The 27384-nt window shown below is 47.2% G+C and overlaps 1 protein-coding gene across 1 annotated transcript in view; it reads right to left on the bottom strand.

The window, feature by feature from the left end:
* Nucleotides 1-27384, bottom strand: part of LOC119389760 (transcription elongation factor SPT4-A) — a 40612-nt gene that overhangs the window by 9409 nt on the left and 3819 nt on the right. Inside the window, exon 3 of the mRNA XM_037657138.2 lies at nt 25503-25558. Coding sequence (XP_037513066.1) covers nt 25503-25558 — 56 coding nt within the window. The remainder of the gene's footprint in view (nt 1-25502; nt 25559-27384) is intronic.

Raw genomic sequence — 27384 nt, 5'->3', positions numbered from 1 at the left:
TAATAAAATTCTGCAACGCTCAAGGCTGGCAATCAATGGCTGACGCGAACGCCTTTAAACTTCTTAACGAAAAATGCTTCTGTCGGTTGTTGGGTCGTTTGATCTCTGCCCTTACATAAAACTGAGGATCTAATGAATTCTGACGTGCAGCCGGTTTTTGCTGCAACGACAACACGATAAAGCGTGGTCAGTTTCTTTCTTGGTCCCTGAGTTAGCGCTCTGTATTCCACGATTCACTGTGGAGGTTAAGCTCCTTGGCAAAGGCGTCGGGGCCGTCCCCGAACACGTTCACGGTGCCCCCACGGAGTGCATATCTTACACGCCCTATTTAGAGGTTGGTTTATGAAAGATGTAGTATAATGCTGGAATAAACTTTGCACAAAAATACTTCCAAATCTTGATCACAACGATGTCAGATTTATATTGCGCACCTCTGTCCGCCACTGTGGTACTGGGTTTAGTTACGATGCTTGGCTACAGAACTGAAGGTCCCCGGTTCGATCCCGGCCGTGGCGGTCGCATTTAGATGGAGGCGAAATGCTAGAGCCCCGTGCGTTGTGCGACGTCAGTGCACATTAAACACCAGATGGTAGAAATTACCGGAGCTCTGCACTGTGGCGTGCGTCATAATCATATCGTGGCTTTGAAATGAATTAATTCTTTACTCAACGATCCTTTTCCCACCTATTCCCAAACTGCTGCCGAGAGCCTTCCTCTTCTGCGAAATAAAGGTTCAACCCATTCATTTAATCTTTATTCTCATGCGTAGTACATCAAGGATGGCGGGAGTAAATGCTGCACTAAAGCAACTTGACTAGTCCCCGCTACCTAAAAAATGGGTCAGAAGTAGTGGCAGATCATTAAGAAATGAAAAGCATGATATACTGAAGTGACAATGTGAATAAGTACAACAGTAGAAATCAGAATTATTACATAATCTAAACGTAAACACGATACAATGGTTAATATGGAAAACACTACAAGCTATAAGAGAATATGCATGTATACGTGTTTTACATAAAACCCCAGATATTATTATTATTATCATTTCGCGCATCTCACTCTCAATGACGGTTAGTCCGACTTGTCGCCCTTACCTGCAGACGCTGGCCCAGTTGTTTAAATTACAGCAGCGTTTAGTTTATGTTACAGCAACGTATCGTCTTTCGGCGGAAATCGTCGACCACTTTCCTTTGCCACAGTAAACATACGCGCGTGCCGCGCTTTGAAAAACGTAGAACGCGAGCGGATGATGTGGCGCCATCTGTCGTCGAAGTCTCGAGTTGGCTACACGGTGTCCGTAGGCGCTGAAGTACGAACTGTCAACGTCGCGCGATTGACTCCCACGACTTCACAATCTGCACAACAATTGGCACGAGGCCCGTCCGACACGTCACACACATCGTCTGTGAACATCGACGTAGACAGCTGCTCTCTAGTTGGGAAAAACCCTACGCGCGAGGAAAAAGAAGAAAAGGAAAAAGATTATTTACGCGCCACCCGACGCAATGGACGTAGTAACCCTCCTTCCCTCCACTTCCTCGCACCACTTCTCGTTTAAAGCACTCGAGGTTTTTTTCGTCGAAGCCGCTTTCACCGAAATGAAGCCGTCGATAGGATTCCGACTACACTCGGTGGCGTAAAAAAAAAAAAAAAAAAAAAAAAAAAAAAAAAAAAAAAAAACCCGCTACGTGTTTAACGTGAAAGCGATCGCAATCCCATGCCAACAGATACTTCATCAAGAACGGAGAGTATAGACATTTTTAAGCGTTTAGAGTACTGAAAACTTGCTGTCGAAGCGCTGAGATGTGGCTTTTGACCAACAGCGTAGAACAAAGAAAAATCATTCAGAACAGAAGTTGGCAATCAGCGGCATGCAGAAAAAGAGAGAGAGAGAGAGAGAAACAAAAAAGCCTGGCTGAAACAACTCACCATGCAGACATCAAAATCCCCTAGCTACCTTTAAATTTAATCTCTGAGCCCACGTGTCATAGTTCGGGCAAGACTTGAAGTGTGAGGCCAAGGGTGCTAATTTTCTTTTAGGGTATGCGATTGGGCGAATCGGTACGGCTCCACAATGAAACTTCAGCACACGGAAATGACATCGACCAATGCGTCACTCTCGGCAGAACCCCTAGGAAAGCTACAAGGAAAATTATCGAGGCCGAGTAAATTACCACTGCGGGGGCATCGTGCATCAGCACTTCATGCACTGAATATTCAAGCAAAGAAGTTCTTGAGACAAGCGCGGCAACGCAGGTATCAAGGAGGCAGGTAGTAGCTCTTGTTGTTTACATCCCTCTGCATGAATGTATACTTTCCGGTGAGTCCACGCGCATGCGTGGGCTAGGAGGATATACATAAAAGCTATTTGTTGGGAGTCAGCACTTCTCCCTGTCTTGTATATTTACCCTGTCTCATTTCAGTGTGCTGAAGTTTCTTTATAGTTTGTTTTCTGTTTCAAGGATTATTTTATTCTTTCTTTCTTTCTATTTTTTTTTTGACAGATGACATGTAGCAAAACGAAAGCTGCGCTATAGACGATTTTACGTAATACATATGGGCGCCGCCATCTTGGGGTGTTCAAAGAATGTGTCCTCATTTTTGTACATCGTGACATGAATTAATAAGGCCACGAAACGTCGAATGTACCTACCTAACTGTTTTCATGCATATGCGCCTACCGTAGCAAATGTTCCTTTAGTTGTTAAAGATTCAAAACGGCAAGATTAACAGTCCAGTATGGCGGCACCGACGCCGATCCGTAAAATAGTCTATAAAACGCGCAAAAATGGTTCGAAATACAGACAATTCAAAGGCTGCCGATTATTTAGAAAGCATGAAGCCTATCGTTGCAGGAAAGCGTATGCTTTGGCGGCTGCAAAACAAGCGTCTTGATTTTAAATGAGCGCGCCAACTGCACGCTCCTCATTAATTCATATGAGGCGGAGTCAATTGAGAAACACACATCCACTCCAGTACATTCGAGCTGACGGCAAACTCTGCTGGTCACAAAATTTTGTATTGAAAATCGTTGCGGTGGGCCACTACGGCACAGCCATCAACCTTCCCGAGTTAAAGGGACACCGAAGCGAAACACTGAATCAGTTTAGGTTGATGAATTATTCCCACAGAAGATATACGGTTGTTAATATCGAAATGATGGGTTAAAAAAGAAAACTACGGTCAAGATCTTTTTCTTTTCTTTTTTTTTAAATTTCGCGGAGAAACCAACGCCAGTACGTCCGCAGGAAGTCGGGCATTTTAATGTGCCCTTTTAGAATTTCGGCCACGTCAGGCACTGTAAAATTCCCCGGAACTCGCATATGTTCAGTATTTGGTTCTTTTAACAAATTGTCAATTCATTTTTTTTTTTTTTTACCGTTACATGACGTGACGGTGAGATGATGCGGCAACATCGAGGCGGCGTCACCGCACACCTCTTCTTTTCAAGTTTTATTTTTTTACTTGTGTTTGTTTTTCCTTGTGGACACGCGTCCTCTCAAGGCAAAAGGGGTGTTGTTGGTACTGCGGAGGGGGTAATTTACAAATACAGTCGGAACCCGACTGTATCGAACTCAGATAAATCGAATTATCATTTATATCGAACTTTTTTTCGAAAACGGCAATGCTTTAACGATAATGTACAGGAAAACTTACGGCTACATTGAACAATAATAGCCGGAACACTGATATATCGAACATCCGGGCAGCGCGAAACGCCCCAAGAAGTTGGCTTTACCTCACATCTGTTTCGCTTTTTCTCACCGAAGGGGCCTTTCCCGCATGCATTTGCGAGAGCGAGCGGTGTAATTACGAAGATGCCACGCGGAGCGAGTAGAAACTACCGCGTGCCATCATGTGCTTTTCCCCAAGATTTCTCGTCGTCGCGCCGTCGGCCCGTCGTGCGGGATCGTCGTTCGCTCCTCCGCTCGTTCTGTTAACACGATGGATGCCGTAAAAAAGGAAGAACCTGCTGTTTTCCGCAAAGCTGGTGATAATACAGTGGAACTTGGGGGAAAAGAAGCCTTATGTCGCCGCTGCGTACAGCATCCGGAGAAGCACGCTGAGCATGATGTCGAAAAACAAGGCCGACATTAGGGCCGAGGCAGACTAGACGCCTCAAGCGCCCGACGAGTTCGTACAGCTGCGTATGAACATCTTTAGCAACCTCCCCCTATCTCTATCCCTTGGCTCCTTTCCTTTCAAGAGGAAAAATTAATTTTTACCTACCTAGGCGCTATTTACATCGATACCGTATTTTGTCGCATACATCCCGCCCCTGCATATAATCCCGCGCTCCCAACTAGAAACCGCGGACAGATACAAATTAAAAAAAAAAAAAAAATCCGCGTACTGCTGAGAAGGCGTGTTTCTTACATTATCGTGAAGCAGTGCCGTGAAGCCAACGTGCGCACCAAATTCGCACCGAAAATACAATAATTTCATTAGAAGTTGAGTATCGAATTATCCAATATATCGAACTAATTCCCGTTCTTCTGCGAGTTCAACATACATGGGTTCGACTGCAATTCAGCTGTGATTTTTTTTTTTGTTCACTTTCGCGTTCCCTAAAATGGAGGACTGTCAAAAGGGGCTATTTCAGCCATCGAGGCATAAGCGCAGAGTCGCGCAGATTTTTCGCGCATACGGTGAGCGCGACGATATACAATCGTAGAAGAATTCGCGTGGTATGCGGAGAGTACCGCCGACACATTACATAAACTGCATTTCACATTTCACGAGAAAGGTGAGGGTCGCACAAACGGGCGACTATATGCGAACATAAGAGTGGCACGACAGGCGTAGGAATTTAGTCGCTGTATTGCCATACCATACGCAGTGCGGCGAACGCACTCCGGGGCTTTCTCTAATAAAACCGTGATTATTTTTCGAGCATAAAGATAACGGCGTCCCTTCCGAGCATGTTTGGTGGATACGAGACTGAGCACAACCACAGCATTTATGTGTGAGTCAGGCTATATACATTGCCGTATTATAGGCGAAGGAATTGTCGTGCCGTCCGTGGGAAACACAGGCCAAGTGATTCACGCTGCATTGCGCTTCCAAAGAAAAACAGACGTCAAGGTATGTACGCAACGACATAGGGACCCTTGGACGAATTTGCACAGGGCAAACACATTCAAGGAATGTTTACAGCTGGCGAAGATTTGCTGGCAAATCGTATGGTTAGTTTGGTTTTATGATGTTTAACGTCCCAAAGCGAATCAGAGGTATTGTTTCTTATCCCTGTTGCGAAAGGTTAAGCTGAATAGACAGCTTTACGACGGCGGCACGCTGGCAATGACGGGGCCGTCGGGTGCGACCGAAAGCTCGGACGGACCCAGCGTCTACAGTTTCCAATATATTACCAATCGTGTAACAAGGAGTTCCTATAGGATCAGAGTACAGGGCGTACAACGAGTCTCTGGACAAACAGGCCCTTCCCCGCTGCCCTAAAAACAATTGACCATGGGCATTGTTGCCATTTTCTTTCTGCGCCCTTTGTACCGCAATATCGTCTGTTATTCTGCACTCTGTACGTGGCGAAGGGGGGGGGGGGACTTCATGCCACACTGGCGGTGGTTGCGCAGATGTCCGGGGTGCTAATTGCGCATCCGCAGCCAAACGTTACTCTATACTACGCATTTTTACGTGGCCGGTGACAGGGTTCGTGGTTCGTTCTTCACAGAACCCTCCATTACCCCGGACAAAAGGCACGCCGCGCTATTTTTGGTGGTCCAGCGGATGCGACGGAGTGAACAGTGAGAGTGAGGGGCATACGGGATAGAGGACATGTAGACAACGCGCGAGAGCGGGCCGGGCCGCGCCACAATCTCTGGTCGCGGCGGCTTCTACGAAACGGCGGAGAACGTGATGTCGACGCAACATCTGTTCCCGCGGTATAGTCCGGCCCTGCAGCCTCGGGTCGTGCCGTGTGCACACACACACAGGCACGTATACTACGATGAGCTCGCATAGCGGCACTTTTTTCTGACGTACTGTCACGATTCTCGGAAAAAAAAAATAACTAGACAAGACCCCACTCCCCAATATATATGGTGGCTGCAGAACGACCGTCCGTCAGCAGCGTCACGATGTTCGTGGAGGTTGCGATGCCATCAGGCTTAAACCACTTTTGTATGGTTATGCTTCTACCAAAGAACATGAAAAAAAGTGAGAGAGGGAAAGGGCAAAGGCTAAATATACGAGCGAGCACGAACCGGCAGTGTGTCGATACGGCAACGAGCCCGGGCCAAGGAACGGTCGCTACCGGCGTTCACCAGCCGATGCATGCGCCGGGGGTCCTCGACCAACGTGCAGCCAGCCTGGACCCCACCCTGGCTTTCACTTTCATCTCCTTCTTTTTCACCCATCTCCTCTAGGCACAAAGAAGAGAGAGAGAGGGCCGGCGACAAAGGTCCACCAACCTACCTGCCCAGCAAATCCCCAACGCCACACTACTGGCCCCTTACGCCACCCAACTGCTCCTCTCCCTGCTGCCTCCGCAGTTCTTATGTCACGGTGGCCAATCCCTTTTCTAAAAATACACCCTCCTTTCGACGCAACAAATATGACACGGAGCAAGCGGACGCGCCGACAAAAACACACAAAAAGAAAGATAAAAGAATGATAAAAGAAAAATTAAAAAAAAAAGGGAACACGGGGGAAGTTTTTCAAAAGTTTGAGGGAGAAAGCATACGGGGGGACGGGTCCCCCTGCAAAAATTGTGATTTTCATCCCCATTTTTGGCATACACCACTTATTATTTTTATTTCGTGAATGCCCCCCTACTCTTTACTGAAAACTTTCACTATGTGATGTAAAAAAAAAGAAGACCGGCGAGATGCATGCGCAGTGCGGGGGCACTCGTTAAAGTTCAAAAAAGAAAAAGCAAGAAAGAAAAAAAAAAAGCAGTGAAGGTTAAGGGCATACAGCTTTAGAAAGTGAGAGCAAACGCCTCAAAGATCACCTATTTCCCCTGTATGCGTTTCTGCTTTTCTTCTTTATTCATTTTTCTTACTGCAGCGCTGTCTGTACGTCGCAGTTCCACGTAACGCGGGAGGGGCCTGTAGCGAACAAGATGAAAAGGCCGCGAGGGGTGGATGCGGTCCAAATGCGGCGCCTCAGTTCGTGCTGGTGCTGGTCTCGACGGTCAAAGCGCTCGCGAGGATGAGAGAGAAATTATAACGGTTCTTTCCACCCCCCCTCTTCTCCACCTTTCCTGCCAATCCATGCGGTTGTCGAGCCCTTCGCAGACAGGTCACCCACGTCCCGTCTTGAGTTTGCAGCCCTTGCATACAGCGAAGATGACGCCTACACCGTGTTTGTGACGGAATGGCCTTTGCTGACGGTCTAGCAGAAGCACGTTAAAACGGTTCACGAACCACTTTTCCAAGTAATCATCGAACGACCTCAGTATCGCAGTTTATTTCCGCACGAATCGATTTCCCGCAAACATTTCTCAAATCCATCAAGAACGAGTAGAGTTACAGATATCTGCCGCTCGCCTTAAGCTGCACAGGAAGGGGTTGCACGTGGGAAGGAAGTTACGTCAGCGCACGTCATGACCTTGAACGAGCGTGATGAAACGCGGTCTCTCTTTCCCGCAGTGATTCCTGCGCGCGAGCGTGGCTCACTGTACAATTTTAGCAGACTATGGTGTGCACAGCGCCGGCACGTGGCGGCACTCCGTGGCAAGACGCGCATATGATCCAAACGCCGCTGTTGATTTACGCCGGCGATTGGCCAATAGCATGCTACCCGCTGTTCGACGTCAAACAGCGGGCGCCGGCAGCTCTGCAGCGGGTGAGGACGAGCCTCTGTATACGAAAAGAGGGCGCCTGAGAAAATGACAACTTTGCGCTCCGCTTGTAAGCTCTCCTTGCCGCTCACGACTGCAAGATTTTGCTGAGATGTTTATAGCAATGTTTGCTATCCGCAGGATGAGTTTTCTCGCCAAGCCCGAGGGGTGGTACATGACCCATTTAATTAAAGATAAACTAAATCCGAATCGCGAGTTGGGATAGCTGGTGGATGTTCATCGTGGAATGATTTCACAGGAAAAGCGGCAGTAGAAAAGGACACAAGCGCTGACCTTGTGCCAGCGCTTGCGTCCTTCTCTTCTATATAGTGTGCGTTTTATAACTGTGTTCCGCTACAAATCGTTCCACGAGAAACTAAATACCCGTATCAAATGATTTCAGAGTGGTATGAAGCACTTTCGCACCGCATCAGATGCCTGCGTAACATACAGCCTGTTGTTGTCATCATCATTAGACTGTTATATGTCCACTGACAGACCTAGCTCTTCCAATAATCTCCAATTTACCCTGTACTGGCCGAGCTGATTCCGTCTTGTTCCTGCGAACTTCTTAACTTCATCACACCAGCTAACTCTCTGATAGCCTCGGCCGCGTTTCCCATCCCTTGGTATCCGCTCCGTCGTTCTCAATAACCATAGGTTATCTACCCTACGGATTACGTGACAAGCCCACCTCTACTCCCCCCCCCCCTTAATACAAACAAGCATACCAGCTACCTCTTTGTTATCTTATCCACTCTGCTGCTCTCTTCTTATCTCTTAATGTTACGCCATATCATTTTCTCGTTCCGTCGCAGGCTGCGTGGTCCTTAATTTCTTCTGGAATTTATTTGCATTCCTCCAAATTTCCGCCTGTATGTTACAAATGGCACAATTCAATCGTTGTACAAGTTCCGCTTTCGCGACAAGCGTAAAATGCCGGTCGCGATTTGGGAGTGTCCGCCGTACGCACTCCAGCCCCTATTTATTTTTCGGTGAAATCCCTTTTCCTGATTACGCTCCACCGTTAATAATTGGCCCAGATATACATATTCTTGCAGAGATTATAGGGGCGCTGCTTGCTAATCGTGAACAATTCTGCTTTCACCCGGCTAGTGAGAATTATTCTTGAGGTAGCTTCCAGATATTTATTTCAGAGCCACAGAAAACTTGGTGTTATGAAAAGGATCCTGCACTGACAGACGCCCAACGCAGTCGCACAGAGAAAACTAAAGGTTTCAAAAGTCATAGGTAAACTGACAGCGCGTAGAAAAGCAGACATGCAGCTGTATTGTTCGCGTGAGTGTACGTGCTATCGCGATCAACATATTTCCGCCCCTGTACAGTGGCAACGGCAAGATTTAACAGATATATCGGGCTAGGTATATCGAAAGGTTTACAATGTTCTACAAATATTCCGCATACTTTATTAAGAACCTGCCGATTCACGCCGTTCAATAGCCCAGTGAAACGACATTATCGACTTGTCATATTTTTGCGCAGAGCAAAGATCCAAATCTTTAAAACGTTCCAAAAAAGGAAAATACTGACAAGCGTCAACGCGCCCTAAACGAATCCATATTATGCTTGCTTCTTCCAACTATAGAAGTAAGAAAAGTAACAACTTGAATTGGACTCAGAAACACCCTTACTTCACCACGAAGATTTTCGAAAACGGGCGCTTTATAGCTGAGCACCGTTTATAACACACGATTATTCTCGTCGTAGGAGCCTTCAAGGTGTTATGGAAGGCAATACACTTTATATTTAAATTAAGGAGGTCGCTCTCTTGAACCTTTCAAGCAACTATATAAGAAACAAAACGCACTTCTTTCTCAACAGTTTGATCCGACTCGTTGTCCAAGCTAGCCATGCACCAGGTCAAAGTAGGCTATGGAGACAACACCCTTAACGGTGCAAATTCTTTTAGATTACAGCAGGGGTCTCCAACACGCGGGCCGCCCGCGGAGCTCTCGCTAGCGCCCCGGCCCGCACATGGCTGTCTTCGCCCCATATATCTTTTTTTTTCTTCTTAATAAGTATCTTCATGAGCTGCCAACACGTGACTGCCCTCAAGCGTTTTCTTCGTAAGCCACCCAAAGCGGTCACCACGTGTTAGAACATAACCGTGGAACAAAAACTCTATATTTCAGAATCTGCTTCCAGATTTCAATCCTTCTGAAGATCAGGGTCGATATCTTTTAGGAGCTGGCTCGCCAGGTTCTTAAGCTGGGGCGAAGTCCCGCGCCGTAACCGTAACCTTAGTTCCATAGGTGACCGCTACAGGCGCAGCTCGCGCGAAAGAGAAGTCTTCTTCCTCTTGTTCTTCGAGCGCCTTGATGATGATGATATTAACGCAGGCAAAAATACATATAGCATAGCCAACTGTAACATGCGCACGCTCGCGCGAAAGAGAAGTCTTCTTCCTCTTGTTCTTCGAACGCTTTGACGATGATAATAACGCAGGCAAAACCACATATAGCATAGCTAACTGTAGCATGCGGCGCTCGCTCCACTCCGGCGCGTCCTCTAGTTTGATAGGAGACCGCTAGAGGGCCACAACTGCGCACTTCCTCTCTCTTTCGACAGTCGTCAGTCAGTGCGCTTCGATACTAATACCATGAACGAAGAAGACAAGGCGGCGGAGCGGAGGGCTCGCGAGGCAGTAGCAACGCGGGCTCGCCGCCAAGACCCTGCGGTGAGAGCTCGCGAGGCCGCAGAGACACGTCAGCGTCGTGCGGACCCCGTGATACAAGCCGGCTAAGCCGAAGCAGAGAACCTCGAAGAAGTACGGGCGCGGGATGCAGCGGCCAAGCGCCGAAAGCGATCGCTACCTGAAGGTGGTGGCGCCGACGCGCTCTTCAAGCGCGATTTCCTCGACCACACGTTCGGCCACAGCTGCAAGGTCTGCGACCGCTTGTGGTTCGACAACAACCTGACCACAATCGCTACTATAACAACGTGTCACGTCGTTATATGACAATAGAGGAATTGTACGGAGCATTCACGGTTTACCCGATTATCTCCGAGCCAGCTCCTCAATCATCATTCACTTCGTGGATATATGGCGTGATTTTGTTTAGAATCCTCACGTCAATCCACTTCAGAAATCGTATCAGATATGGGAAAGGCTTCCTTTCAAACGGCGACGTTAGCTGACATTTTATTACAACTGACGCCTCGCTCGATTGCCTCCGGCACCACCGGGGATACCGATGTCCAACAGCGGCGACCAGCCGAGAGCTTTGACTCCCTCAGCGCGGACAACTGGCGCCTGGATACACGAGATGGATCCACGGCCTTTCCTAGAAAAACAGGACGAGGACGCGGAGAAATGCCTCATCCAATACAAGCGTGTGCACGAGCAAGTACAACGGCTGGAACCCCACGCCTCAGCATATCGTTATCTTCATCACATACACTGCGCTATTGTGGTTCGAGAACGACGAAAAGTCCTCAACACCTTGGGAACGCTTCGCTAGTGAAATCACAGAGTGCTTCAGAGATTACACCACGAAAAGGAAACGGGCGGAGCAGACATTGCTTCAGCGCCACTCAAGTGCCTGTACTATACGTACACATAGGTGATCGATCAAGTTATGTAAGACGGTCAGCCCTCGAATGTCCGAAGAGGACAAAGTTGGACACCTTCTCAAAGGTATTGCCTAGGATGTGTGCAACTACTTAATACACTGTAAGCAAAAAAGAGCCGAGATGGGAGTAAATGGACTTGTCCTCTAGCGCACGCCCCGATGGGGGTTTTATATACTCCGTCCAGGGGAGTAAAAAATTTACCCCCCTTAAGGACGGAGGTTTTGGATGGACTGAGGGGAGTATTTGTTTACATCCATAGGGGAGCTTTTCCAGGTAAGTATGGGAGTAAATTTTTATAACCATCGAAAAAAAAATGCTTTTCGCTGTCGCACTATGCGCCTGAGAATCTTTAATTAAATTAGCATCGAAACACGCAAACTCGATCACACGTACACAAACATGCACACAAGGTTCGCAAAGTAATACAACACTCACACTGACAACCCCTCGCCACCCGCGCTTCACAACCAAACTTTGGTCACCGAGTATATATAGGCACCACATCTTGACCTCCAATGTAGCTCAGATGGGACACTTCTTTTCCGTGTAATTAAGCAACAAACATTCACGGCGTACGTGTAAATTTGCGGTGGCCTTATAGATACCGCTGAGGCACACCTATCTTTTACTATAAGCCCGCCTAACATTCAACGCCTTTTTAATTAGCGAATTTTGATTATCAGCTGGCACTCTGCCGCACGAGGTGTATCCGCCTTAGCAGTACTAAGTCTGTAAAATGCACATAATCGTACACGAACCACGAGCGGCCGTGCACGAACGCTTCAGCGGCACACATTCACGAGCAACACCGGCGAACAACCGCGTCGCCCCGCCGGTATACCGCCTTGTGGCCGACGGCGTCGCTAGGCCTCTCCCAGGAGTACGGCACGGCTATACGGTGAACGACAGCTCGCGATCACACAATGCTTGCTGCTGTACAGTTTTCGTAGCCGCTTTTTTACACGCACACTGCCGCTATCCGAGTCCGCTATCCGCGTTAAGCTACGGAGCGATGCACTTACAACGAACGAGACGGCTCGTAGTCGCGGTTCCTGTTGCTCGCAGTGCATCGGCGGTCGCATGTTGGTTCACTCTGTCTCGTATCGGCGCTCGCCTTCTCGCTAGACGTTTGACAGCGGTGGCTGCATGGCGCAAAAGAGACAATTTAAACTTATTCATTCCAGCAGCTTTTATTTTCTGTGAAACATATTCTTTGCTTCACCGGTGGCCGGTGCGAACTCGTAGAACTCACCACGGCGACCGGTGTGGCGGTGCGAGTTCGCTACGCCGCCGGCTTGGTACCGACGACGTAGCGAAGCCTTCTTACCGCTTAGAAGTTGCAGCCGGTGAAACATCGGTTCGGTGACACTCCGAGAAGCAAGCGTTGCCGGTGGTCGGGGCGAGCGCGTCGCCGGCGCAGCTCTCACACCGGCCGCCGGCCGGCTTGATGCCGACGACGTAGCGAAGCCTACTTCTTTCTGCTTCGAAGTTTTAGCCGGTGAAACTCCAGAAACAACCCGCTGACGATCGCAACAGCTTACTTTTGTTACCGATGAAATTATTTTTCGCACTTCTTCGTAACTCGGCACGTTGAAGCGAGGTATCCGTGGCGTGTCGGAGGCTTGCACTCGTGTGCATGGGCATTGCCGCTAGACGGGAGAATAACCACGCGACAGCCAGCTCGATGTGTTCGCGGTCGGACGCTGGCGCGAGTGTAACTTGTCTCGGCCGGCCGTTGCAAATCCTCGCTGCACTGATAATTTCGTTGTCTGTCGACAAATGCTCACACGGCGACCCACACAATACACTGCAGCGTCACCCCGGCGTGCTAAACAGATGCCCGTACACACACGCACGCACGCCACGACCAAAAATGGTTTTTAAAACTCCCATAGGGAGTTTAAACCACGTGACACGCACGTCACGACCAAAAATACTTTTTAAACCTCCCATAGGGAGTTTCTAACCACGTGATCTAAAACTCCATGGGGAGTTTAACAAGGTCATGTCGTTCATAAACTCCCTCATTAAGCAAGGGGAGTTTTACGACGACATGTGCCGACTTCACTCCGCTACCACGGAGTAAATGATTGGGGCATGGGGGTTTTAGGGGCTCATATGCTGGAAGAGCTCCCATCCCGGCTAATTTTTGTTTACAGTGTAGGCAAGGAGAGTCTCGCCTCCGTCGCTGATGTCACCAAGCTTTGCCGCACATTTCAGACCTTGAAGCTACGAAGCATCACGCCAAAGTTCGGCAAGTTAGCGAATGTTGCAACCGTTGCAAGCGTTGATGACAGCCACACTTTTCAATTGGACCTTGCGGCAACTGTAAGACAAATTGTCCACGAAGAACTCGAATGACACATCAAATCGGCGGATGTCGAACCGTACGACATGACACACGATCAACGCACTTGTAGGGCTGCCCGCGATCTTCCGGGCTGCATCCGGAAGATCGCGTTTACTACTCGCAGCGTCCTAGGGTTTATCCCGAAACCTAACATCGTCGGTCGCCTATCGCCTGTCTGTTACAGCTGTGGTGCCATAGGACACATTTCTCGTTTTTGTCGCCGGCGCCGCCAGACAGCCAGATACGGCCCACAAACGACTTGGCCTCATTTTGAACATGGAATTCAACACGATCATCGGCAAAAGACCCTGGCGCAGCAAACGAACACTACAGATTCGCCCCCCAGCAATGTCTTCTGTCATTATAATAGAAGGAGTAGGTCACCAGCTTCAGACCGCAGCCTGATGATGATGACCTCTTCCCGTTGGCGCTAACCCACAAAGGGAGATGGGACAAGAACCGGGCGGCAAGATCTTTAAGGTAAAAACCTATCAAGCTAAACGAAGTTGGAAATTTATATTAAAAATAAAACATGGAAATAATGAAAATGCTTAACGAGCGAGCGGTCAGACAATCACCTGAGCTTTCTGACGGAAATAATGACGGATTTCAAACCAAGAGTATGACTAGATACAAACAGATTAACACGGTAATCTCTTTGTTTATTTGATGCAATCGAACACGGTATAGCAGACATCCCTGTGAGAGGGAGAATCGAACCACCTTCATGCAGGAAAGTGCGCGCGCGGAATTCGCGCAGCTGTCGTTATACACGGAAGGGCAATACTTGAACGTATCGAAGAGATAGCATACACACTTGACCAAGACGCGCAAGATAAACGCCCTCAAATTTATGCAGAGCACGCGAGCCCTTCATGTTTCGATAGCAACATCACACAACGTAAGGGTTGTATAGATACGGAAGCTTCCCCACGTTAACTCCTGTCTACCTTGATTGCATGGGAACGCAGGTATTTCGTTCGCAGGTTTTTTTCTTAGGATTGATGCATTCAAAAGAAAAGGTGATGTACAGTAGCACCAGGAAATGAGTTTTGTTTTATTCATACAGAATTTTTCAAGGTGATTTCTAAATTTCATAAGCTGAATTATCAAGCTTAGCACCCTTACTCAGCAAGAATATAAAACAATTCTGTACAATGCACCTAACACCACGTCTAAGGCCGACTAAGTTGATTCAGTTGTGCATGCCATCCTCGGATGCACCGCTAATCACGGAGCAAGGCACTTTCAACACCCTTACAACCATTTTAACAAATTCACGCAATACGCAAATTAGCATGTAAAATTTAACACGCGCTGCAACAGATAAAGTCCGAGAACTACGAAACCCATTTTCAGTGCGGAGTTTAACGGATATGTAAATTTCGTGTTTCTACTTTTTTTTTCGTTTTTTACTTCCAGATTACCGGCAATTTTCGCAAGACATTCGAGGCCTCGAATGAAAGTGATTACGTATAGGTTGCCTTAATATAACTTTCTCTCTCAAATGAAACGAATTCTATTGAGATCACTGCAGCAATTGTCCCATAAAAGAAGTTACCTCACTAGGCGGCATCAGAATCGAAACATCCACTTCGGAGTACACGGGTGTTCTTTGCATTTCGCCCCCATCGAAATGTGGCCGGGAGTCGAACCCGCGCCCTCGAAATAACAAGAACGAGGATAAGGGCACTGTATTTACTGTCGAGCTAGCACACTTCGGTTGAAAAGTGTACCTCTCAAGTTATACTTGTGGCAATACTCCTTGGCTGTGGTCTGTAAATGTTTACCATTCTCTTCCTGCGTTTCGTGTATTTCTAAGACTCCAAACGCCAGCTGGCCGCTTCACCACGTACCGCGAACAAGTTGGCTACAGTCGGTCTTGCCGAAGCCGTCGGCAAGAAAAGATATTTCCTACGTGGCTCGTCTCGTACGCGTGTCGCGCGTCTTACGTTTGTGCTTGACAGCAGCGGACGTCACGTGCAATAGCAATGCAACTCAGTCGTAGTTTGCGTTTCCAAAAAGAAAAAAAAAGAAATGACGCAACTACAGTGTAGTTATGTCATTCGATAGGCAGTATTTTCAAGAAAGTCTGACGAAATTCAAGCCTGTAACGTTTTCAAGGAAGCGGTTGGCTTGGGTAAGAGAGAGAAAAAAAAAGCATGTGACTTGGACAGGCTGGTGGTCTTCGTACAAAAGTCATTGGAATCGGCGTCACATCAGGAATGTTATGCTGCCAAGATGAAATCGTCAACAGTTAGACACTGTGAACAGACTATTTCAAATTAAGTCTTCCGAATGTCGCCGGCTGGCAATGGGTCTTTATTGCACTGCCCGACGGAATGCTGCTATTGCAAAATCGACGAGCAGCAAAGCTCTCGCATACCTCTAGGCCCGCCGTGGTGGGTTAGCGGGTGAAGGGCGCGGGTTCGATTCCCGAATTCCGACGGGGGCGAAATGCAGGTACTCGTGTACTTAGATTTAGATGCACGTTAAAAGAACCCTAGATGTTAAAATTAATCCGGGGTCCTCACCATACGGCGTGCCTCATAAACATAAAGCGTGGCAAAGTATATCGTGGTTTCGGCACGTAAAACCACAAAATTTATTTTAACTTTTTTCGTACTTTAGAGGCTTCCACGACGTCTAGCTGAGTTAACTCATGACAACGCTTTCATCTTGATTTACATGCAAGCATTAATTCATAACAATATCCGCGGCTAGTCGCGCCGTTTTTATTTTCGTTTTTTTTTTTCCCCCCGCAATGTCTCGAGCATCTCTGTAAACAATTTCGAAACGGGCTCGTGAATATGCCATTGCGAAATAACCCACTTCAGGACGATGAAGTCGAGCTTCTACATTTTGTAACACCGGTTAAAGATACGAAAAAACAAAGAATTAAACTACCTTGCAAACAATGCGAGACCAGTCTTTGAGTAGTGTTAGAACAATATAGGTCTAAGGTAGAGCTACTGCATTGCCAGCACGTGCACGTGAGTGAAATCACACGCAATATAACTGCAATCACCGGGTATGTATCTTACGCATGGGAAAGAGCACAGTGACCACATGGGAGAACGAGCAGCCATTCATTCATACTCTGCAGCTCGGCCCCCTATAACATAAGAGGTCCATAATCGAAAAGCAAACACAAAAGTTTGATTCAGTGGAACCACGTTCATGTCGGCAAACACGCAGGCATTAACCACTCACATTCAAGAAACTGTGACATTTCATAGGAATTTCATGGACGTTTTGCTACGAAGCTTGGCGTGAACGCATTAAATAGCTCAACTATATATAGACGCATCAACTGATAGGCTGCATTTGCAAGGCATCCTGTTTGTGTTCATGCTATTTATTGACAATCCTTTTGTCACGTATAATGGCACTTGTGATGTAACCGCATACGGTTGCACAACTTCCTTCAAGCCACATATCGGCTTTCCGATGTGCCCCACGGCATGAGATATGATGACGTAAAGACATCGTCATCAGCACGGCCTGTGGACTAAATTACCGCGCCGGTCTGTTTGTCGACTACCATACTCTGCTGAAATATATTTTGCAGAAAATGAATATAATTAATGACTTTTATCTGTAAGGAGCTTCGCATGGATTCTATTGGCAAAAATAACAAGTCTATAACAACACGACAGCGTCTACTTGAAGGATACAGACGCTCTATTTGCTGACAGCCTCAATTGATCTTTAACGCGACAGCGTTAAAGAGCTCGTTTCGCAGTAATTCCGGTGTTGACGTGGTTGGTTGTCCGTGAGCGAAAATTCGAGATAGATGCAAATAGATAATAAAAATCTTCAGTCCGAGTGTGAATCGAACCCACGACATCTGCGTGGCAAGCAGATGTTCTACCACAGAGCCACGACAGTGCTCGAAGCTGTTTCGGAAAAAGAACTCATACGAATGTCACGCAGTGCGATGAATCTCCTTAACGCATGTAATATTGCGTGGCAGAATCGTAGAATCGCAGACATGTGAACTCCGCAACGAGTTGGTTTGTTTAAAGGCCCACCAATTGCGAAGCGCACAGGCATAATTAATCATCACTATCAGCAACGGCATCAACAAAGTGTACAAGTTCGCGTGTTCGCTTACGGACGCGTAGTGGGTACTTCGCCAATTCGCAAAAGGAAGAATTATGGCGTAGCGGGCTCTCGGCAACTGTACTTGCAGTAGGCATTCTAGGATAGTTTGAAACGGCCAACTTGCACGCGCACAGACGTTGCTTTCCTTGCGGCACGGTTGAGGTGTCGACCGAGAAGCGAAGCCAGGCTAGTGATTGAGGAGGCTATACGAACGGGCCACCGGTATCGCGTTCTACTCTTGGAGGCGAAGCTCAAGCGTCCTCCAAGTTTCTTGTAAGGGTGCGGCACATCCTATATCGCCGCGTACGGTTATGTGTACGCTCCCTTTATGTTCGAGAGAGCCCACACACATCATTCGCGGGCACGGCGAATGCAAACTCGTCCCGAAAGAAGTATTAGCCTTACTTCGGGCAACATTGGCCCTACCTTATACGTTGACCTCGACGCGCAGGGTGCTATACGCCGCGCCATTAACCGCCAAAAGAGGCATTGTAAGGCGCGACCGGTCGTTCACTGTACGACCGGCCGTCATCTATACGCGGTAGGTGGTCTTGCCCACTCGGAAAAAGAGGAAAGCGAAGAAGAAGAAGAAGCCAAGCCACGAAGACGACTACAGCATGGCAGGGCGATGACGGCGTCGACGACCGCCAAACGACGAGGTTAGAGAATGGAGGGGCGAGGAGACAGATACCTTCGGCCACAATCCTCGAGAGACGAGGGTCGCCTACGGAAGTGCGCGTGATCGGCTCGGCAACGGCCCTTTTGTGTGTGGTTCTGGGCTGCGTAATATGCGACGGCACCGTTATCGGGGGAACAAACGAGACAAATCGTACGCGCACGCGTGTGTAAACGGTTCCGGCCAATATGCCGGCCGGTCGGTCGGTCGGCCCGCGGCCTTCGCCCACAGACGTCTTTCCGGATCCCCACGCAGTTCATTTCTTTTTTCTTTCTCAGCTCTTTTTCGGGGGCTCTAAGGAAACTGCGATCAGCAGTTTTTCCCGCGAAGACACCTTCCCTCGCGAACTATAAGCGAAAGTAAAAATAGGAACGCCGGAATATGGGTTTAAGAGAAAAGAAATATGAGCGCCATGAGAAAGGAGACCACTCATCGTGTTTACGTTTTGTTCCCCGCCCTCTGCGCAGACAGCGCCGCTTCAGCTGCTGCCATCGCAGTTCGTGTACGCGCATGTGTGTACTGCCGGGCGGCTGGAGTATTCGCCCCTCCCCATCTGCCGCGCGTCTTTATTTTTCACGGTCAGGGACGCCGCCGGCAACGCCCTCAATTTTCGGGAGCGTTGCCAGTGTTGCCTGCCGCAGGTCGGGAAAAAAGGAAAGCGAGAAAGGAGCCGTTGTTCGGGATTGCGTAATAGCCGTGAGCGCATACAGAAAGAAGGTAGATGGAAATGGGGAGAATAGTGAAGAACACACAACGAGTGAACGCTAGCACAAAGAAAAAAGTACAGATAATAATGAGGTTGCCGAAAAGAAAAATGAGAAGGTCGGAGACTGCAGAAATAGAGCGACCGCTGCTGCTCCACTGCTATTGAAAAGTGGCAGAAAATTCGTTCGCCCCACCCTGGTTTCCTCGCGGGCCGGCACACACCATCGTAGCATTCAGTTTCCATTGTCCCCCGTCTAATTCCTTCGCTTGTTTGATGTAGTCTTTCGCGGACAGCTTTGAATGGATGTCCACAGACTCCGGCGCTGCTATCCTCGAGCTCTCAACAACTGATCCCACTATATAACAGCGCGACTTTGTTTTTTGTTTTTTAATTCTATTTTCTGTGTGAAAGAAGAACAACGGTCAACGTTAGAGTTTCCCCGTTTTACAAGTTTTTGTCCTCCTCAAATCTCCACTTTTTCTTTTTTTTTTCTTTTTTGAGAGAGAGGGAGTACTCCCATCAAACCGCTTTCACTCTGTACTTAATCGCACGTTCAATCGAAAATATCTAGCACCACCGCGCAAAACAAACTAACGTACAAGAGGCGTACATGATCGCTGTTCTATGATAGGTTTCACCAGCTGTCGGAACTCCAAGAAAAGAGTTTACGTGCACAATTTGTGGTGTATCTTGTCCCGAAACAGTAATACTAGTCACCTGTCTTGCTTGCGTTTCTTTTCTCGCAATCTTCTGCGCCAACTACATAGAATCGCAGCAGGCGTCAAAACATGTGAATGGCGCGACGAGTGTTCGGCTTAAAGGCCCACCGATCACAACGTCACGCTGATGACGCGATTGCCGCTCGTGATACAAAAGCACCGGGTGCGCTGCATCAAAATAAGGAAATGCACGCAAGACAGACGACAACTGTCGTGTGAAAAGATTTAAAGGGGCCATGACAGTCAATTTTCGATCACAATCTGCGTTATGTGGATTAATCCTTGGGCATTCACAAATAAGCTTGCGAAACTTTAGCGCATTTGGTCGAGCCCTTAATTTATAATCGAATATTTTTATAAACACGCGAGCGGCCCGAGAGTGAGGCAACACTGGTGCACTCGCGAGCCGTGACGTAACGAGCAGCTAGCTGTGCAAGCGTCTGCATTGCGGCGAACAATATTGCTCCGTGGTCAGCTGCACGTGATATCGAGGTATTTTAACTTTCTTCAGCTTGGCACTGAAATTGAACGATTTGCAGAGGCTGAAATTTGGTAGAAGATGGAGGCTCCGTTCCGTGCTGCACGTGACGTCAAACGCGCCATGGCAAAATAGCGGTGGGCGGGGTTTACAGCCGGCGACTTCTAGGGCTTGTTTTGCACTGAAATATTCTTTCACGGCCCACTTTTGAAGTATGTATAGGCATAAGTGAAACCTCGGTGATACGATCACAGCTTATACGAATTTCGGGGTGATACGAATTCTTCGTTGGTCCCGGCCAAGGCCCATTGGCCTGCAGCGTAATGGAGTACGGTTCTTGCGAACCGATTTTCGCCCAGCGACGTTTCATACGAACGTACGCTACCACCCAGGTACGAAGAGGTGTTGCCCGCGCTGTCGCGGAAGACGCGCCAAGCACGTGCGAGCGCGGGAACGCAAGCGTGGGCATTCGCGCCGCACCGCCAAACTGTCAGAATCACGGTGTAAGGCAAACACTTCTAAAGGTGGACAAAGACCGAAAGAAGGCGTGGACGGTATTGGCGAAGGAGTCAGGCCTGACAACGTGAACATACGCGACTGTTGAGGTCGCACTTGTGCGGGCACGGTCGTAAATCTCCCAAAAAACATCCCCAACACCTACGCGATAGCAAAACCAGAACACAGGACCGTGGTTCTGTAATTTTGTGGCCTTGATCCATCGCGTCAAAGCGCTTCTTTTGTTACTTTTGCTGCAGTACTGCGGTGTCATGCAAAAAAAAACCATACTAAAATTTGGAAGGGGCTACTACTGTCGCGGGTCACAACGCACCTCGTCCATTAATTAAATACGCGCGTACGGACAGTATATTTACGAGTGCTGGTATGATTGCCGACATCTAAAAACTTAACTCAGAATCATTCAGGGTTCTTCCTGACGTTGCTGCGGCCCTGAAAAACAATAAATGAAAATGTACTCCAGCTTTCTTTTGTTGCATGCTAATTTTCCATGCTCTCTGGTGATACGAATTTCGGATGATACGAATATTTTTGGTGGTCCCGTAAGATTCGTATCACCGAGGTTTCACTGATTCGAATTTGTAGGCGCAAAGAAGACACGGACGAGAAGGGAGACACACACACAGGGCGCCACTGCCAACAATGTTTATTCCAAGAAAAACAGATGCTATTTATGCACACAGTGTTGTCACGTTTTTTGCTGCGCAGTCGCATTGAGATATTGCAACTCCTTCTGCGATAAAGATACGGAGGCCACACTCACGCAACGATCACCGGCTTCAATAATCTTCTGTGCCTCAATTATCAATCTATTCCACTTGTCTCGACTTTTGGCAATCACGGAACATGCGCGAAAATCTGGTACACACTTGCAATCTCTGCAATGTATAGCCAGGTGACCCTCTCTGCCATTCCTAACATTGTTGCAATGCTGCCTGAGCCTGTCATTTAAACACTGCTCAGGCAGCATTGCAACAATGTTAGGAATGGCAGAGAGGGTCACCTGGCTATACATTGCAGAGATTGCAAGTGTGTACCAGATTTTCGCGCATGTTCCGTGATTGCCAAAAGTCGAGACAAGTGGAATAGATTGATAATTGAGGCACAGAAGATTATTGAAGCCGGTGATCGTTGCGTGAGTGTGGCCTCCGTATCTTTATCGCAGAAGGAGTTGCAATATCTCAATGCGACTGCGCAGCAAAAAACGTGACAACACTGTGTGCATAAATAGCATCTGTTTTTCTTGGAATAAACATTGTTGGCAGTGGCGCCCTGTGTGTGTGTCTCCCTTCTCGTCCGTGTCTTCTTTGCGCCTACAAATTCGAATCATGCATTACCAACACGCCCAGTTGCTCACCCTCACATCGTAGGTTTCACTGTAATAGACCATCTAATTCTAGTTTTCGCTGAAAACCACAAATATTTGGGCGACCGTGTCATGGCCCCTTTTAGAGTGTATCAGGTTATACGATCATGAACAACCGTCTAGCAAGAACTTACACTCAATCAGAATAAATAATTAAGGCAGATGGATGACGCGTAGGACAAACACACCATGCGGCAGCGCGTTATCTTTCTCGTATTTATGGGACAACAATGGAAAGGTAAACACATCCGCGATAGAAATAAGTATACGAGACGGTTAGAGAATTGGTGGCGGAAAAGTAAGGATAAAGGACAAAAATAAACAGCGGGGCAATAAGGCCAGTTTGCTGTAAGGCGCGGCGAGTAGGGCTGTGAATTCATGGTCGTTTTTTTTTTCTTTTTATCGGAAAATCGTTTTTACTGAAGTACACAAGACATTAGGCCAACTTAAAAAGAAAGTTATTTATTTATATACACTTTTTTCGAGCTTGGTGGCGCACTGGTCACCGCCCCGTTATAAAGGGGACGCTCATAGCATCCATCCACCTGTTCTTGCTCTCTTGAGCTCGAATGTCTGAACATGCCCCACAGTAGCATAGCCAGAAACATTTCCCGGGAGGTGGGGTGGGAGGAGGCGAAGTTCAACCATACTTATAATGCATGTTTGTGCGTGCGTTTATATGTGTGCGTGAATACATACAGATTCAAAACTGAAAAATTTCGGGAGGTGGGTATGAACCCTCCCCGGCTACGCCAGTGATGTCCCATCAGTGCGAGACTCAACGGCCCGGCGAAAAAAATTCGGCCGTCAATGGCACGGCATGCGAGGAACAAGGGCAAGGCCGATCTTTCGTGCGGTCACGCGATAAACATTCGGCGGTGCCGGGCGCGTATCGCGTTCTGTTTATGCTCGTGAAGTGGCCAACGTATGTGCGCAGCACATAACTCGGCCTTATCTCGGCCGCACCCGTGTCACATCGCGTGACGTCCGAGGCGCGTTCTTCGCGCTTGCCTTCTCACGCGAGGAATGCACATCGACAACGCGCTTCCAGGTGTACGCGAACATAGTGAGACGTGAAATACCGCATCAGACAACTCGTGTTATTTCGCAATGACACGAGACACACGAAATGACAAGACTTGCAGATACACAGCGCGCTCCGATACTACATATAATCGCGTAACACGAAGGTGTCGGCGATTTGGACATAGGGATGACGGTTAAATTCGCGTTGATTATCCATTAGCACTTTCGTTATGCATATGATACGTTGAGCTTACATCTATGCACAGGAGTATGTATGGGTAATAATAATAATAATAATAATAATAATAATAATAATAATAATAATAATAATAATAATAATAATAATAATAATAATTGACGGAGTTTTACGACCCGAAAATCCCGATATGATTATGAAGGACGCCGTCGTGGAGGGCTCCGGAAATTTCAACCACCTGGAGCTCTTTAACGCGCACCTAAACGATAAATCCAAGTAGACGGGCCTCCACCATGTCGCCTCCATCGAAATGCGGCCACCGCCGCCGTGATTCGATCCCGCGACCTCCGGGTCAGCAGTCGAGCACCATAACGACTAGACCACTAAGGCGGGTGAGGAGTATGGGTGGTATAAACGAAAGGAAACGATGGTCCAGACGATTTTCTTGTGGCGTTTTAAGACGATCTACTGTTCTTTATTCGCTATTTATTTACTTTTCCATTTCAAACTACAACATCCTGCACAATCTTGTTTTTGAACTTCCGTGTATAAATTTCAGCGCCGGCACATTAGTCTGACGTCATCAATCGGGACCTATATTTTAAGTTTTACTTTTTGAATATAAGACCGACAAATAAATTATCGCTAGCACAAATGCGCCGAATACGATTATCGATATAATTTCCATGCAGCACCCCTAAATAAAACCTACAGCTACTTGTTCATTTTCTTTCTCATTTTCAACGACGAACAGGCCAAACCTCCATTTGAATGTGTACGCAATTAGCAGGCTAGTTAAACATAAGGACAAGGTTTGTACAGGTTTCAAAAACAAATTCAAGCACAATCAAGGAATTTCAAGGCCCTGTCAAAGGATTTGCAATGGTGCAGAGCAGAATGCCAGGTAGGAATTTTTTTCCTACAGCATTTCCAAAATGCTATGGGCACCTTTATTGCACACATAATATATTAGTTAGATTAGAAATATCCAGTTTTGGTCACTTCAAGCCAACACAAAGAGCTCGCAACACCCAGCAAAAGTGAGCAGCATTAATGCTGAAAACGTCCATCTCAGTCTCTCACTACGGCAAGACAGAATTCAATGTAAAGTTCAAGAAAAAACAAGTAAGAGAAACGTTGGGAAGAGAAACCTACACTAATGTGAAAACTAGCCTGTTGTGCTTTATTGGACACAACCAAATTTTGCCCAACAAAGAAACGAGCCCCTCGAAACCTTCTTTCGTAATTTCATAGTGAGGGCTTCGTCCCGGCAGACTTGATGCCTTAGGTAGCATGCATTGGTTTGTTGGTCAGCTGCCACCTCGTGAAAAGATCACGTGCTATATAACACCAGCTGGCAACAAAAGAGTGTTCCACACTCGCCATCATGGCTGCGAGCAGCGCTGGCTAACGCTCCCAGGTTAACTCGTAACATAGATACCCAATAAAGTGTATGGGAAAGCGACCGCCGCTGTATCTCAATTGGTAGAGCATCATATGCATTATCTGAAGGTTGCGGGTTTGGTCCCTAACTGTGGCAAGTTGATTTTTCATCCACTTTAATTCTTTTACATTTATGTCATAATTACTACACTACAGTTAAAACATGCAAATAATGTCTCCTGTGCTTTCCTTGGTTTAATTGTCTGTTCCTTTCTTTGGTTGTGCGTAACAAATAAATGAGCCCCTCTAACAATTCCCCTTCTTTCCTACTACACTTTAGTTATACAGCTTAACTTAGTATTACACTTTAGCAGCCATTTTAACTTACACTTTCTGTTGTAGAAGATGCCCAAGTGCGTACTTGTAGGAATGTATTAGCTTTGACTACTATTCAGCATTTCGTAGGATGTACCAAAAGCTAGTAAATGGCATGAAACTTTTTCAAATTGAACACACACTGCTGTTCTACCGAGGTGGTGCAAGTGCTGCATCAAATAAAAAGAAGTGAATTAAGAACTCACTGATTCTCTGCCACTTGGCCACCCAGCTGTCCTCAGGATTCATCAGAGCAATCATGCTGAAAACGAGGCAAATGAAAAAAACAACGCAAATGTTCAGACCACTTCAGAATCCACCCCCCCCCCCCCACCCCGGGCCCAACACAAATCAAACACTCTACTTGAACACCTCATGATGAGTTGTATACATAACAGTGGTGCAGTAACATGGGCACTGATGATGGGACGGAGAAAATTCTCCCAAAAACAAAGAGGTTTCAGCTGCAGGAAAACCCAAAGGTTGGTCTGAACGAATAGCCAACTTCTGGAAGCTAAGAAGAAAGAAGGATCACGACAGAGACTGGGTAGATGGAAGTCTGTGAGTGTGTGCAAGGTACGCGAAGGATAGAGCAATGTTGACACATTACCTTAAACATCCTACATACACAATGAAGCACTTTTATTTGAAAGATGTAATTTGCATAAATGTTCGCTGCCGGATATAACAAGAACGCTCAATCAGCATAAGTTTGAACCATATAAAAAAACATTCCGGCCTCTTTCAGAGTTTTTCAGCAATCGACTTCAAGCTCCAAAGGACTATGATTATGAAAGTCTTGGGGGAATTATTCCAGCATTTATAGTCTGAAACACAAGACTGTACTATTTGCACAAATCGCATGCTCTTACCATTGCCATGTATGGATTGCTTCATCCGGGTGAATGCATGCGCTGTATGACAGATGCCAGGGAGCTGAAGAATATTTACGTTACGACCCTTTCTTTGTCTTCAAATTATTGCAATACTCTTTTGACCAGCTCATAGGAGGTGAGAAATTAACCGGGCACAATTGTGTCGTTCAAATGTCAGGAGGTCATAAGTTACAACGTGGTAAACCCGGCCGTCCTATATTTAGGACACTGAGCAAATAAGGTGCCAGGGGGCGATATGAGTGAAAATTTGCAGCCGTAGTGACTGACATATTAAGTGGTGATGAAAATGACACTGATATTGCTCGCTTGCCTGGAGGTCTCTCTAGAGCAGAAACTGTGGACCTTGACAAGTGAAGACGATGATGATAGTGAGTCAGCCAAAAAGATCCCAAATCCGGCACTCAATGGACAAGGCAGGGCTTGTAGACAAAGTTACACCAGAGTGAATGGTTGGATAACGAACATGATGAAAGTTTTTCTTTACTTCGGCGGAAGCATTAAAGAATTCCTTTGACAGCGACCTCTTCGCACTTGTGCAGAAAAGGAACCATTATGCGGATAAAAAAGGCACTGAGAAAAAAAAAAGTGGCACTCTTCTCTGTTTGCCCACCTTCTCAACACATCCATAAAAAATGCTATGCAGCTTTATAATAAAAAGAATGGGAACATTGAGCACCTTTCGTTTTGGAAGTCAATCCGCCCTTTTCATGACGCCCCGGCGCATGCGCCCTCCCCTAGCGGAAAAGTCTCGAAACGTCTCTTCATCTCGGAGGCTTTGCTTCTGGTAATACCGGTTGTCCCGACCCCTACCAAAATGGCAGAGGGCAGCACAAGAAAATGAAAGAGGCGGATTGGACTGGCCTACCTCAAGAAATACGGATGAAAGAGGTCCCGCAGAAAATCTCGCCAGTCCACCATTCAGGCACAAAGCTACTTTGACCGCACTAGCCATTATGTTGCCCCTAATTGCAAATAGACAAGGTGCTCTCATTGCCACAAGGAAACAAAACTCGGTGCGAAAAGTGCGACATTGGTGTGCACGTGAAATTCTTTATGTACGCGTCGTCCCGTGTACTTCTTTTCATTGTGTGCTGTTTTCTCGCGCCCCTCCGTCATCATGAACAAATACCAACTCGCCCAACTTTTTACCTTACTGACTTACCACACCGGCACATAGAAGCCCATATGCCCA

The sequence above is a fragment of the Rhipicephalus sanguineus genome, chromosome 4 (assembly GCF_013339695.2).
Source record: "Rhipicephalus sanguineus isolate Rsan-2018 chromosome 4, BIME_Rsan_1.4, whole genome shotgun sequence".
In the NCBI taxonomy this organism is placed as follows: Eukaryota; Metazoa; Arthropoda; class Arachnida; order Ixodida; family Ixodidae; genus Rhipicephalus; species Rhipicephalus sanguineus.
The sequence above is the reverse complement of the archived record's forward strand: the minus strand, read 5'-3'. Positions and strand labels throughout refer to the sequence as shown.